The 14,991-nt window shown below is 36.7% G+C and overlaps 2 protein-coding genes across 3 annotated transcripts; one reads left to right on the top strand and one right to left on the bottom strand.

Annotated features, from left to right (window-relative positions):
* Nucleotides 1-2,306: 2,306 nt before the first annotated feature.
* Nucleotides 2,307-4,358, bottom strand: LOC120488432 (uncharacterized). Its single transcript, XM_039685174.2, has 5 exons — nucleotides 4,228-4,358; nucleotides 3,040-3,148; nucleotides 2,840-2,959; nucleotides 2,664-2,742; nucleotides 2,307-2,570 (listed from the first exon to the last, which is right to left on the bottom strand). Exons 1-5 carry the CDS (start codon nucleotides 4,323-4,325, stop codon nucleotides 2,479-2,481), a joined length of 498 nt encoding a protein of 165 aa, XP_039541108.2. The 5' UTR covers nucleotides 4,326-4,358; the 3' UTR covers nucleotides 2,307-2,478.
* Nucleotides 4,359-6,678: 2,320 nt separating this feature from the next.
* steap2 (STEAP family member 2, metalloreductase) lies at nucleotides 6,679-13,113 on the top strand. Of its 2 annotated transcripts, XM_039684451.2 has the most exons (5): nucleotides 6,679-6,993; nucleotides 8,130-8,659; nucleotides 10,128-10,655; nucleotides 11,432-11,596; nucleotides 11,684-13,113. In XM_039684451.2, the coding sequence occupies exons 2-5, from the start codon at nucleotides 8,159-8,161 to the stop codon at nucleotides 11,966-11,968; spliced, it is 1,479 nt and encodes a 492-aa protein (XP_039540385.2). In that variant the 5' UTR covers nucleotides 6,679-6,993; nucleotides 8,130-8,158; the 3' UTR covers nucleotides 11,969-13,113. The 2 variants fall into 2 exon arrangements, with proteins under 2 accessions (XP_039540385.2, XP_088981876.1); XM_089125750.1 differs by lacking the exon at nucleotides 6,679-6,993 and having other exon boundaries at nucleotides 8,120-8,659.
* The last annotated feature ends 1,878 nt before the right edge of the window (nucleotides 13,114-14,991 follow it).

The following is a 14,991-nucleotide window of genomic DNA, read 5'->3' as shown; positions in this document are numbered from 1 at the left end:
AGTAGCAGAAGGCCAAATCGGTGAGGTGATATAAGTCATGTGAAAGATCCTGTCCAACACCAATAACAAAACTTATGGGTGTGCCTCAGCTGCAACTTCAGTGTCCTACACGGGTAACAGGTCATAACTAGTCAGCTGGAAAGATTCACTCACTTCAGCCTGTACTCTCACCATTGGCGTGCCACAAGGTTCAATGCTTGGACCCCTGCCACTGTCAGCTAACCAATCCTGCGTCAAATAAATGTGGAAATACATAAATAAATAAATGTAGAAATAAATAAATAAATACATAAATGTAGAAATACATAAATAAATACATATATAAATGCACAAAATAAATAAAAACATGTAAAAATACAGAAACAGCCATTTATATTACAAAATGTATTTATTTTCACTATATTTATTGCATTTGTTTATTTCTACTTTTATTTATTCATTTATTTTTCCTTTTGTCATTTTTAGTCCTTCATATTTCCGTCGTATTTATCAGTAAAATAGCTCAGCAACTGAAACACACAATTTAAAATCTAGCGACAGGATTGACACACTCTGTAAATAAGTGAACAACCTGACAGCAGACAGAAAGGTGAGTCGCCTGTGTCACTGTAAGGTGTAGGCTATTTAAGGAGACGACCTGTTTGTCCTTGAGAACCTGCACCAGTCAACGTGATTTATTGCGCGATATTGTTGTGCTTTTCAATATTGTTCAAAAGCAAGGCACTGATTACCTCTCAGAGTTCCTCTGTGGTCTCCTGTCAGCCCTTCGCTCACCACCCCTGCGGGGTAAGGCCTCTTTAATTGGTTTTGAAAGGATTTTCATCAGTGATACACTTCTTAATGTTGAGGGCTGGAGCTGGTTAAATTCAACTAACTCTGTTCTGAGGGAGATCCAAAAGGCTCCCGTGTGGAAATTACAGTAGCCTCGCTTATGAGTAGCCTAACAGACAGCAAGCAAATAGAAAACATTAATTAGCTAAATAAACTTGAGCTAGCGTCTTTGAAACGTTAATTTGAGCTAAAAACGCACCAGAAAAAAATAACTTTCCCTTTTTTGATATAACTTGTTTAGCTTTGTCTACTCCTCCTGGCACAGATCAACAGTTTCTGTAGTTTTATAAAAGGCTTGAGTGGGTATGACATTATTTAATACGGTGTCTCTCAGTCTACAGTAATGGCTCAGTAAATGTGAAAAATCTCTGCAATATTCGGGGCTGTAACGGAGTAGCCTACCTTTCTTCTTTCTGCTACTTAAACTTCTCACACACCTGAGACGGACCATTTCAGTTCTTCACTCAAGAGAGCGCAATCTCGTCTATGAACTCTCATCACTGCCTCACTGGTAGAGTTTAACCTCGTATTTTACCACTGGTAACCCCCAATACTGAATTTCTGAGTTACATCTTTGACCTCCAGTGTATGTGGGATGTCTTTAATATTGAAAAATAATATCATAAATATTCTTTATCTAATCAAAACGTTGCCGAACCTGAACTCCAGCAAACAGTTCCCTCTCCTGGTGACAGAACGCTATTGCCGCAGAGTGAGAGTGACGCCATCATTCAGAAGGACTCTGGTGATGAGTGACATCCATGATGGATGGCTGCACCCACAGTAGCATATTGCTGCCCTTAGAGAGAACAATGTCTGTGCAGAACACTGAGCCTAACACCATTGAGAACTGCTATATTTGTCTCCGAACATTGTGCTAAGGACAGCATATGAAATGTCACCCTCATCCGTACTGAATGAGAAACACACAGAAGAGGAGCACAAAACTCAAACAAAATCGTCTGTAGAAGAGTCATACAATAGCAACAACATTAGAAATAGGTAACTCTTAGTTACAAGCTATTAAGTTATTTGCTGTAAATACATAATGAAAGCAAGACAACTAAAATACCCTAAGAAAGGCCTGAGTAGGGCTGTCAAACGATTAATCGTGATTAATCGCATCCAAAATAAAAGTTTGTTTACATAATATATGTGGGTGCACTGTGTATAATTATTATATATATAAATGCACATGCTTGTATATAATTATTTATATATTAACATAATTATTTTGCATATATATATATATATATATATATATATGCAAAATATTTATACACAGAGCACCCACATATATTATGTAAACGAAAACTTTATTTTGGATGCGATTAATCACGATTAATCATTTGACAGCCCTAATTTTAATGTATTTTAAAGTATTAATTTCTTAATTCACCATTTGAACAGTATACTGCCAACAAGCCATCAATAGTCTTAGTCCATTTGGAAGAGACATAAATGTATATGTTGGTTAAAAGTTTATTTACAAAAAAAAAGAGAGATTACAAATGGCCTAAAATCTAATAAACATGAATACACTCCTAGAACGTTCTATAAAGAAGCTTCTGTCAGCGTTTCACATTCACATACAGAACATTTAGGGGTTCCCATGAGAGGATAATGTAGTATGAACATGTGTCAGTGCTAGTAGACAGTACAGTTAGCAGATGACCGTTGAGTGCACATGAAGTCACTGGTGATCTCTTTATATCCTGGAGCTTCAGTAAGACCGCTGCCTGCACACAGACAATAAACCTCAGAAGCTGGATTTGTCTTTCCATTAATGTTGTTTAATTATTCAAATACAGCCTTATTGTATTTTGACCTACCTTCCATTAAGTTGTAGAGGTTACAATAGTTGGTGCCGTGGTCTTTGACAACATACCAGGTCTCTGACACTGACATGGCCTGGAGATTGAGAATAAACAAAAACTGGTTATTTGATTGGCCAAATATGATACTTCTACATAAAATCAAATTTCAAAAGCATTTCCATAACACTTACAGACACTTGGCAATGTGTAAAGAATCTATAGGAGACGAGTCTGAAGTTGATGTCATCAACATATTTTTTCACTGGCGTTGTGTGTTTGGCTGATATGAAGTGCTCAGATGCAGACTGCAACTTCAAAACAGAGAGCAAAATATTCATGCAAGTTATTCAGAGAAATATACACACACATCTTCTTGTATCAAAGCACACACCTTGTAGAGACACTTCTCTCCTCCCATGGCACATGTCGAGACTGTCCTCCACTTTTTAATCTGTGTGACCAGAGCTTCATACACATTTCTGCAAGGGAGACTGAAATACCTTGGAAAAGCCGAATACAAGTTCTGAGTCAATTGCGTCGCTGTTAACTCCGTACAAATGCTGCCACCTAGAGGAAAACGAAGCTGTTGCACTGCCCACTAAAATTAAAGTCTCCCTGTATAGCCATTTTATCACTTAAAACTCACTTTTGTTCACCAAAATTACATATTTAAACGTTTTTTTTCCTTGAAAAAAAAAATCGCCATGCTTTTAAATAGCTTGAATGTAACTCTACAGCCTTGCCTCATTTAGTAGCTATAAGCGGTTCTATGAATATGCAAATGGGGCGGGGTCAGGGGTAGGTCATTCGTACGAATTCATACGAATTGGCCAATTCGTAAAATATGTACGATTTAGCAAAAACGTACTAGTGAGGTCGTACGAATTGTTACGAATTAGCCACCTCGTAAAATTCGTACGAATTCTCGTGAGATCGGGTTGGACTGTCTTTGTTTCACTGCAGTTTTAAGGAGAAAATGGTGTTGTCTCATGAATTTGCACATGGTTTGTTTTAAAGCATATTAAAAACACCACATAGACATGTAAACAACATTAAAAACTTGGTTTTCACCACAGGCCGACTTTAAATATATAGTAGCCTGCATGATCATTCTAACTTATAGAAAAGCTGTTTTCTATAAAACTCTAGCCTATAATATCTATAAATAATTTAAATATTACTCATAATAAGAACAATTAAACATTAAATACATGAAACAATGTATAAACATAACCAGATATAAAAATGTAGAACAGAAAAAATAGACTGATTAAATTTTACTTCTTTAAAACATGTTAATATATAAAGTAAAACTTGATAAGCGATTGAAAACAAACAAAACTGTTAAAAACATTTCATAACTTTTTATCTAATCAAAACCTTATAATAATTTACTTTAACATTATATAATTATAATATAAACAAATAGCCTACATTTACCTGCATTATTTCAGTTTCTTTTCAACTACTGTATATAAAAGTCTTCTGTAAGCAAATCTAATGCTAAAAATTTTGTATTCTTTAATTCTTTTTTTTTTTTTTTTAAATAAAAGTCACAGAAATGAGTATGATACTTTACCACTCGACTTTGCACTGTGCGTGTAGAGGTCCTGCGGAGCAGAATTCAGATGATCCTAATGTCACAATACAAATAAAGAGCAAGTTAGAGAAACGCATGGTTATTCTGCAGTCTCCAGGCTTAAAGTTCAATCAATGCTGAACGTTTCTCGAGAGGTCTTTACAGGACAGAAACAGAATCATAGGATGGTCATGAGTGAGGCTGCGGGGGGAAATTGACTAATTTAATTACAACATCAACTGAGCTCTCGAAAAAGATACGGGCCTACAGGGTGTGTGAACGTTGAGCTCACTATAGTCTCAATCTGAGAGATGGGAGAACGATTACATTTTTAAAGTGAGTTTGCAGACACTCTTTCTCTGATGTCCGTTTCCCTCGAGGACAAAAAAAAATGTATATTCTTAATAGACTTTAAACCTATTTAAATGGAGGATCAGAAACTGGAACAAATATTAGGGATTCAGGATAAAGAACAGTTTGGACGAGAACAAGAAGAAACTTGTAAAGTTCATCATTTCTTTACCCTCATGTTTTTACAAACATTACTTTCTTTCTTCCTTGGAACACACACACACATCTTCGTTGTCCCCAGATTTACAACACACAAACACACACAAAGATGTTTTTTATGGAGCACTTTTATGGAATTTTTTATGGAGTTTTTTTATGTCTTCATTTGTTTTTACTTTTTCCCTCACAACTGCATTTACAATTTTTTATTTTTTGGAAGGAAATTTGAGCATGCACACTTTAGTGCATTTTTACAAAGTTGCTTTATATATAACCCGAGACAAAAAAGGCCTCAAACCAAGCTTTTGTATTCTGCCAACACAATGCACAAACTGGTACTCGTCAAGTCATATCATATTCCTTCAGAACTCCACGCACACACTCCTCAAGGATGTTCTGCAGCATCACATGTCTCTCAAAATGATAAACTCTTACTATTCTGGTCAGGAACAACATGTTTGCTGTTTTTTGCAGGCCTGAAGCTGCTGTCCTGACGTTGCTCAGAAGTTGAAGAAAAAGAGGGATAACAGCAGTGTGTGAACTCATTGGAGGGCTGGAGGAAAGAGCAAAGATGCTATTTTAGGAGAAATGAAATAGCATGTTGAAATGTTTTCGTCAGCATGCTCTTGCTCAAGGCTCTCTCGGTCCCTCCACTCTTGCCAAAGGACCTTAAGGTATCACAGATTTGGACACAAAGTCAAGCAGTAAAGTCACAGTCTACTTACAGTGTCACCAATAGTCTAGCATAACATCCATCCATCCATCCATCCATCCATCCATCCATCCATCCATCCATCCCTCCCTCCCTCCATCCCTCCCTCCCTCCCTCTCTCTCTGTTTTTGGCCATTCTGTGCAGGCGGTTGAGTGAGAAACACTGGGATGTGTCATTATTTGCAGTTTTCCCAGTAATCTGTTGTGCAGCCCATAGCAGGGATTTTAATTTTAATGAATGGTTTCAATCCCTTTTCCGTGAAAATGTCATCAGCTTCGTGACGTTTTGTCACAGTGCATTGCTCTTACCGTACATTGTTCACCTGCGATGTGTAATTCATTGTGGCCAGATTACAAGCTTTGCATTGTGTTAGAAACAGACATGGTGAAGTGAACAGAATATTATTGCACAGAAAAAGGAAGTTTTCAATAAGGTCTGTTAAAGTTTGTATTCCAAGTAAAAAAAATAAAATAATAAATCCGATTCTTACAGTAATACGACATTGCATAAATTGCATATTTAAAAGGTTTAAAGTTAAATCGGTATTTTATATGTAGACCTTCTATTCTATAGTAATATGGCAGAGTTTGATTTTGATGCCAATAAATGAACAATTTTTGCCTTATTACCTGAACTGCATCTTTTGTTTACCCTTTGTTTTTAGCACCTTGTTCTCCAGTAAAAAAATTAAAATCATAAATATGAACAGTGTCTGGCTCAAATCCACAATGGTGATTCATACAGTGTTGTGGGGTTTGAACCTAACTATTGAGTGAGCAGCCTATATCAACCAAGAGATGTCGTCTACTGCAGAGGACATGTCTTCTGACTGTTCAACAGCAGATCTGAGACATGCTGCAGCACTCCAACATAACAGCAGAGAAAATGAATAAAGAAGAACGGCAAGTGTTAATGAAACGTGGGTTACGTTGAGTAGGTGCATAGCGGCCCGGAAGTTAAAAACGAACGGTCGGTGTAAGCAATGCTCTATTTTAGTTCTTAACTGTGTGTTTAAAATAATGGCTGTTACAATCTACGTTCATTTTTTAGGAATCAAATTTTGTTCGGATCCTTTCTGAAGCAGCGTCATGACGATTTTGTCACGTGCTAACTGTTTTTTTTTCTCAGCGCCGTCAACAAACAGTTGATTATTTGGTGAGGGTATCGCACAATTGTTTAATTAAGATTTCTGGGAGGGATTTCTATTTGTGTGACAGGTTAAAATATAATAAAATTGAGAGATTAAAACGATTATACTATTACGCGCGCAGATACTTCCAATGAAATGAAAAGCGTTTTGAAATTTGAATGCGCGTCAATGTGGAAAATCGGCTTTTGAGCCTCCACGCGCCCCCTAGAGGAAACATCAATTATTGTCTAGGAACAGCAGCAGCGCAATGAAAGACACGCAGAGTCTCTGTATGCGAAAATAGCGGTGGGTCACTACAAATCAAACGGACAGAGGGCGGGTAAACAGTCACCGGTGAGGGAAATTTTCATCTCATCCGTTTGCTCGATGGTGTCACGGCAGAGTCCATCACAGGTAACGTTATAAGATGTTTTTCACAATTATCGGGTGGGTCATCCTCTCTGCGCTCATTATGCGGGATCTACAGAGCAACCGTTGCCTGCCACTGCAATTATATAGAGATATAGCCTATATATTGTTTCGGTTCTTCTTTTTATGAATAAACAATTATGTATATTCTGCTGTTTGCATATGACCAGACCTTTGGCGCTCTAACAGGTCACACAGCCTGTCTGAGATTTCAAAGTCATACAGAATCTACCATTCTATTCTATTCTATTCTATTCTATTCTATTCTATTCTATTCTATTCTATTCTATTCTATTCGTTTCCATTCTGTATTCTTTGTTTGGAAACATTTTAACATTTAATACATGAAACCCTACACCTTGCATCCAACCTGTGGATCTTAATATTATTTTTCAACATTTACTTAAAGATTGTATTTAACATAACTTTATTGTTGAGTAATTATTTAAAGTTATTGATTTATTAGTATAATCAGCATTTCCATCCAAATCTCTCAACCATAATACGTCCAGATGTTTTACTCATATTTAACTTATTTATAATTTTCCTTATTCTCAATGACGATTGCCATTAGATTCCTATTACTTTAATACAATAACGAAAACCCTAACAATACAATAGATACGTTTTTTTGCATATATGTATATATATATATTTTTTTTTTTGCATATATATATATATATATATATATATATATATATATATATATATATATATATATGAAGAGTTCAGATGCAAAAGCCTCTAAATGCCATTTGAAATTTTCTTCCAAAATTACCATTTTTATCAAGCTTGTAAATTTAAGTTCAGTAATTTCACTTAAATGACAATTAATAGGTAATCTTCATTGCCATTTAAGTGAAATTACTGAACTTAAATATACAAGCTTGATAAAAATGATCATTTTAGAAGAAAATTTCAAATGGCACTTAGAGGCTTTTGCATCTGAACTCTTCATATATATATATATATGCACGGCCGTCCCAAGCATGGGGCCCTGTACACACATACATTTTGGGGTACAAATCTAGAGAGATTCTCTTTTCACTAAATTGCACAAAACAAAATCGGCATCTGAGATCTCTTTTAACAAAGTATTATTATTCCATTAATGTCTTTAGATCCAGTACGGGGTGCTTTGGGCCTGAAAATGGACTCTATTTCCCTGTTGGGCAGCAGCCCGGCCAGCACCAAAGTTTGCTTCCTACCCAACGGGCTGAAGAACGGTTCCAACGAGGGATCTGGCAAGCCCACAGTCGGCATCATCGGATCTGGGGACTTCTCCAAAAGCCTGACCCTCCGGCTGCTCCGCAGTGGGTTTCACGTGGTGGTGGGGAGCCGACAGCCCAAGAGAGCGGCCGAGTCGTTCCCGCATGTGGTAGACGTGACCCATCACGAGGATGCAGTGGGGAAGACCAACATCGTGTTCCTGGCCATTCGCCGAGAGCACTATTCCTCTCTCTGGGACATCAAGCACCTGCTGGCAGGGAAAATACTGGTGGATGTCAGCAACAACAGACGGGTGAACCAGTATCCAGAATCAAACGCAGAATACCTAGCCTCCCTATTCCCAGAATCCATCGTGGTCAAAGGCTTCAATGTGATCTCGTCCTGGGCCATGCAGTCAGGCCCCAGAGACTCCAGTCGACAGGTATGTTGTCCAAAATGCAGTGTAACATTTTCCATTTAAAGGCCATGGTGCAGGTTTGGCAATTTTCTAGTTGGTAATAAACATTTAAACAGTTATCCATTGTATCTAATGTTGTAGGGTACTCAAAAATTGAAATATAATACGGAAAAGTGGGTGAAATGTTAGCTTTTAGCTAAAGCTAAGCAAGGATTCTTATACAGTATGTCACTCCTGAAACACACCATGTGTGCCTGGCCACTAGTGTCTCAACCTGAGTTTAACCTCAGTCCTCATGACCCCTTACTAATAAACCTAAACCCATGTTATCCCTAAAATCAGAGCGAAATGAGAGGTGGATGACACCCTGGTTGTAAATCTAAACCTGACATAAACTGTAAACGTGTCCCTCAAATATGATTGGTTGATTGGAATGTTGTTCCAGGAACACGTTGTACTTGGTGACATCACATTCAATCTATACAGTACCAGTGTTATTTATATACTATTATTGTACACAAAACACAACATTAATACAAAGGAAGATATATTAAAGAATATGGGTAATCTAATCCATTTTTTATGGGGAAAAAATACTATGGAAGACGTCAATGGGGAATGATGATGAGGATGAGGATTATGTCTTCTGTATTAGCAGAGACCTCTTCCAGCCAGCAGTGAATGTGAATGTCTGAGTTTCTGTGAAGAACTGATTGGAATGATGAACAGATGAGCTGTGGAATCTCTGTGAGCTGAAAGAGGAATAGATTTTATTAACACTATGAAAGATCCATTAAAGCCATGCCATAAACCTGCTCTTATCTCAGTCTAATTTTGAACGCTTATAAACTCAGTGGATTAATTGCACTTTAGTTATGGGTTCTAGGGAATTGTTCTTACTGTATAAAATCATTCACACTGGTTCATTGGAAATAGTTTTTTTTTTCTGTTGTTTTCCATGTATTTCTAGCTACTTGGGATGCACTGATATTATACTTGGCCTGTACCGATAATGATTTATTGATAATTATTTTACGTTATTCTATAATATTTTTTAAATAAATTAAATCAAAGTAAAACATTAAAAACTAAAACTAACTGTTTCAAATGTTACAAGTGAATTAAGGCATCAGAAGATTATAAATATATTTAAAGATTACATTAAATATTCTAATTAATTTATCAGTCTTTTAAAGATTAACTTTAAGTGAGCATTAGATGATGGCAAAAGGGATCAAAATGCCAAATTAAAATCAGGTAAAATGATCTTGTCAATTTAAAATATATTTAAAACCAGTAAGAAAAAAAACAACATGATACCGACATATATTGTGCATCTCTAACGACTCATGAATACAGTATATGGCATTCATAAGTCTGACACCACATTAAAAATCTGCCATTCACAATCTAATTTTGGTCACCAATATATCCGCCTGATTGCTGTTGTGAATGAATGATAATGATAATTGCCTGTAATGTCTTTATACAGGTGTATATTTGCAGTAATTCGGCGGACGCTCGACAGCAGCTCATTGAAATGTCCCGTCAGCTCAGTTTCATCCCTGTGGACATGGGCGCCCTCTCCTCTGCCAAGGAGATCGAGAATATGCCACTGCATCTCTTCACAGCCTGGAAAGGACCTGTTTTGACCACCGTCGCATTGTCCATCTTCTTTTTCGCTTACTCCTTTGTGCGGGACATCATCCATCCGTATATGAAGACCAGACAGAGTTTTTTCTACAAGATTCCTCTGGAAATAGTGAACAGGACGCTGCCTGTAGTGGCCATAGTTCTGCTAGCACTGGTGTATTTGGCTGGACAGCTCGCTGCCGTGTACCAGCTGATCTACGGGACGAAGTACCGGCGTTTCCCGTCCTGGTTGGAGGGCTGGCTGGAGAGCCGCAAACAGCTGGGTTTGTTGAGCTTCTTCTTTGGCTGCATACACGTGCTGTACAGCCTCTGTCTGCCCATGAGACGCTCCGAGAGATACCTGATGCTCAACATGGCCTATCAGCAGGTGTGTGTGTGTGTGTGTGTGTTTTACATCTTTTAGATCCAGCAATTCCACTGAAACCATCCTGAGCATCCTGGACTGTTTGAAGCCAATATAATAATAATAAGTAAATACAAAATAAATATGTAAATATATAGAGATACAATAATATTAATAAAAATATATATATTATTATTATTATCTTTATGTATTTATTTATTATGATGATGCTTATTATAATAATGACAATAATTAAATTAATAATTAAATACAAAATAAATATATACTGTATATTCAGATATAATGAAATATGATGATTATTATTTTATCTGTCTGCATTTATTATTTATGATGATGAAGATGCTCATAATTATTGTTATTATTAGGATTATTGTTATTAATCATCACAAATAAGTAAATAAATAAATATATCTATAAATACATACATACGTACATACAGATGAGGTAACAAGAATACCACCAATATTATTAATAAGCAGTACATTAAATATGTCCAAGCTCATAATAATCTATTAAAAAAATGATCTGCATCAGTTTAAAAAATAATAATAATAATATTTAAAAAAAAATTTATTAAAAAAAAAACAAAACAACAACAAAATATATAATATTTAAATATTAAAAAAATATGTAATATTTTTTTAAATATTTAATATTTTAATATTTAAATATATTTAATAATAGTTTAATATTATTAATATTTTAATATTAAAAAAATATTTTAATATTTAAATATATATATATATATATATATATTTTTTTTTTTTCTTTCTCTGTAGGTGCATGCCAATATAGAGAACTCATGGAACGAGGAGGAAGTTTGGAGAGTGGAGATGTACGTTTCCTTTGGCATCATGGCTCTGGGGCTTCTCTCTCTATTAGCTGTCACTTCCATCCCATCCATCCACAACGCGCTCAACTGGAGAGAGTTTAGCTTTATCCAGGTAAGACATCAATAGGCAGGCACTGCCACCTCCCCATCTTGCATTTTTGGATAAATATGATGTCAATAAGCGTCTATATCCTGTCAGTCTACCCTAGGTTACATCGCACTGCTCATTTCCACGTTCCACGCTCTGCTCTTTGGCTGGCAGCGGGCATTTCTGGAGGAGTCTTACCGTTTCTACATGCCACCTAATTTTGTCCTGGCTTTGGTTCTACCCGTCACGGTGATAATCGGAAAAGTGGTGTTGCTGCTTCCCTGTGTGAGCCGGAAGCTGAAACAGATCAGGCGTGGATTAGACCCCAGTCAGAGCCGCACCAACCACGAGAGACCAGCAGCCCACGTTTCACCCGAGAGGGTCACCATCATGTAACTCCACCACAGTTATTTGATATCACCCTAACGTGAACTCTCCGTCTTTTGTTTCTAGTTGTGCTTATCATACTCATAATACCCGACCACTGTACAGCCCATCTGTAAGGTGACATGTCTGCTGCTTTTTTGGATAAGGGACTAAAAGGTTTGTTTGTAATTAGTATTCGGTTCCAGATGATGAATAGGAGTTCAGTTGGAACTGCACTGGTCATGTGACCTCAATTACCCCTTGAAGGAGGATGTCATGTGACTGGATGACCTGATCAAGAGCTTTATTGTATCCCAAACTTCTTATTTACACACACACACACACACACACTACCGGTAAAATATTTTGGGTTGGTAAATAGTCTCCTATACTTACCAAGGCTGCACTTATTTTATTAAAGTACAATAAAATAGTAATATTGTGAAATATTATTCAAATATTTTAATATATTTTAAAATGCGATGGCAAAATAACCCAATCTAACTAAAATAATTCTAGTTTGCTGATTTTTGTGCTCAAGAAATGTGTATTATTATTATTGTGCTGCTCAATATTTTTGTGGAAAAGCTTTAACATAGCTTTACAGCAAATACGTAAAGGTTTCGGCAAAAATACCACATAACATTAGCTTTAGCTTTAACAATAGCTAGAAAATGACCTTAAGTGGTGTCAAGATGTTCCCAAGCTCCATCCTGGTATGGAAACACCCTCTTTTCTCTATCCAATCAATTCCAAATGGGAGTTTGGAAAAGAAATCAGGTTAAATTGGACCATTTTTTTACCATTGGATTAATTACATTCACAAAACATTCACACTGACATCATGTCAGCCCAACATGTCATAATGTTAGTGTTACACCAAATCTGTTTTAACATCTGTACAGGAAAAGCAGTCCCATGAAATGCTAAACCACTGGAAATGACCTGCACAGACTCACTGATAAACATCTCATGGTAAAAGACAGCTCTTATTTCTGCACTGTTTCTTGTGACGTGTTCTGAAAACTGTTTTGTGTCACTTGTCTTGTTGCACAACACTACCGTATCTCTGCCTACGGTGTGTTGCTTTTTGGTAGAATGTGAACACAAACTTCTGTGCCTCACTTGATGCTTGGAGTGAGTACCAATAAATACAAATATACATCTCTCCAAAACCTTCTTAATTTTTTTTTTTTTTAAATATGCAAGATCATAACAGATAGATCATTATAGTGCACATTCAAAAGTTTGAGATCTGTATGATATGTTTGTGAAAATCTGTTTTCTATTTTAATATATTTTAAAATGTCATATATTCATGTGATGTAAAGCTTCATTCAGCATCATTACCTCAGTCTTCAGTGTCACATGATCCTTCGGAAAGCGTTCTAATATGCTGATTTGACGCTCAAGAAACATGTTTTATGGTCTGAAAACATTTGCTGCTTAATATTTCTAGTGGAAACTGTGATACTTTTTTCATGATTCTTTGATTCTTTTTTTGTAAAAGTCCATTTACTGTCTCCATTCCTCAACATTTAGCACCGTCAATAAACAGATTCACCAGCAGATGGCACACGTCTCCCTCTCAAATAGAGCATTGGTGTTGCGCAAGATCACACAGCAGTTTGTCATTAATATACATAATACAGTAAGAGATAAAATGTAATATCTTCATCCGCAAAATGTTTAGTTTACATCTTAGCAGGCGTATCTGAACCCTTAAGGAACTCCTGAAGATCCGGACACAGAGAAGAGCGGAGTTCGTCACTATGGTCACGTGACGTTCTGCGGCCTTAGTGCGCGCTGTTAAATCTTTCATTTTCCAATGTTTTGATGAAATATCACCATGCAGTTTGTGCCGACCTTTTACAAAGAAACTTCCCACAAATAACTACAAATGCAAGACAGAGACATTTTTTTCATACCACGCTGAGATTGTAACCATGGTTACAAATGTGCTTCCTGCTAGTTGAAAGACAGAGATAGATTAGTCTTAATTACCACTAATGATCTACAAACAAGGATAAATTGTTTGCCTGTCATACTCCGGTACAGGTTATCACCTCAAACCTTCATAGCCTCACAAAACTTACATCTAATTTATGCTTATGTCGTTCATCAACACAGCTGCGGTAATTGCAGGGGTGAGTAAAAAACTGCATTTTATGAGAGCGTGTGGCCAGCGTGCGTTCATACTGGATTATATAATATAATAATTATTATTTATTTAATAATAAATAGTCTCTGTGATTAGCTTCTCTTCCATTTTTCTCGCAGCTAATGTTTTGGTAGGAACGAAAGTTTACATTCATGTTTCTCCGGAATCAGCCAGCGTGAAGGACATCTATATTCCGATTGGTTGCTGGCGTTTTGCCGCTGCTTGCCGTTGAACCACGTCACAGCTCATTCCCATAAAGTTGAGCTTCTTTCAACTTTCTTAATGACGCCCAAAACGCGACGCCGATGGATTTGACGCTCCTTGCAGCTGAGAAAAGCCAGCTTCCATTGAAAATGAATGACTTCCGGCCGCTTTGGAAGCTCAAGTCGGCGGCGGTGTGAACATACAGTTATGACTTGAAGGTAGGCTATTTCTGGATTTTTCTATTTTCTGTATGAACTATTTTATGGCACTTTTTATGGTACTTCATATGAAAAAGAGCAGCGTGAACATTTTTCTAAACATCTCACAGAATAAAGAAAGCCAAACAAGTTTGAAATGACACGAAGGTGAATAAATGATGTCAAAATGTTCGTTTTTGGGTGAACTATAAGCAGCTTTTGCAACTATAACCGATATAGTAACACATTTCATTCTCACTTTCTCTGCTCATCCAAACCTCTATCCAATGTGATAAGGGGTTTTCTTGATTTGGGAGCAGCACTCGTTTCTGTGATTCTCAATTGTGGGTGTTGAATAAGTTGCCCTTTAATTCTTCTCTCTCCTATCGATCGCCTTTTCTACTCCTCTCACCAGAAGACCTGAACGACTCTTCCTCCTCTCACCGATTGCATAATCTTCACTATTAACATATGAAAATGGCTTCCACTGT

Source organism: Pimephales promelas, chromosome 22 (assembly GCF_988280905.1).
Source record: "Pimephales promelas chromosome 22, fPimPro1.hap1.1, whole genome shotgun sequence".
Taxonomy (NCBI): domain Eukaryota; kingdom Metazoa; phylum Chordata; class Actinopteri; order Cypriniformes; family Leuciscidae; genus Pimephales; species Pimephales promelas.
This window is presented reverse-complemented; position numbering and strand designations above follow the sequence as displayed.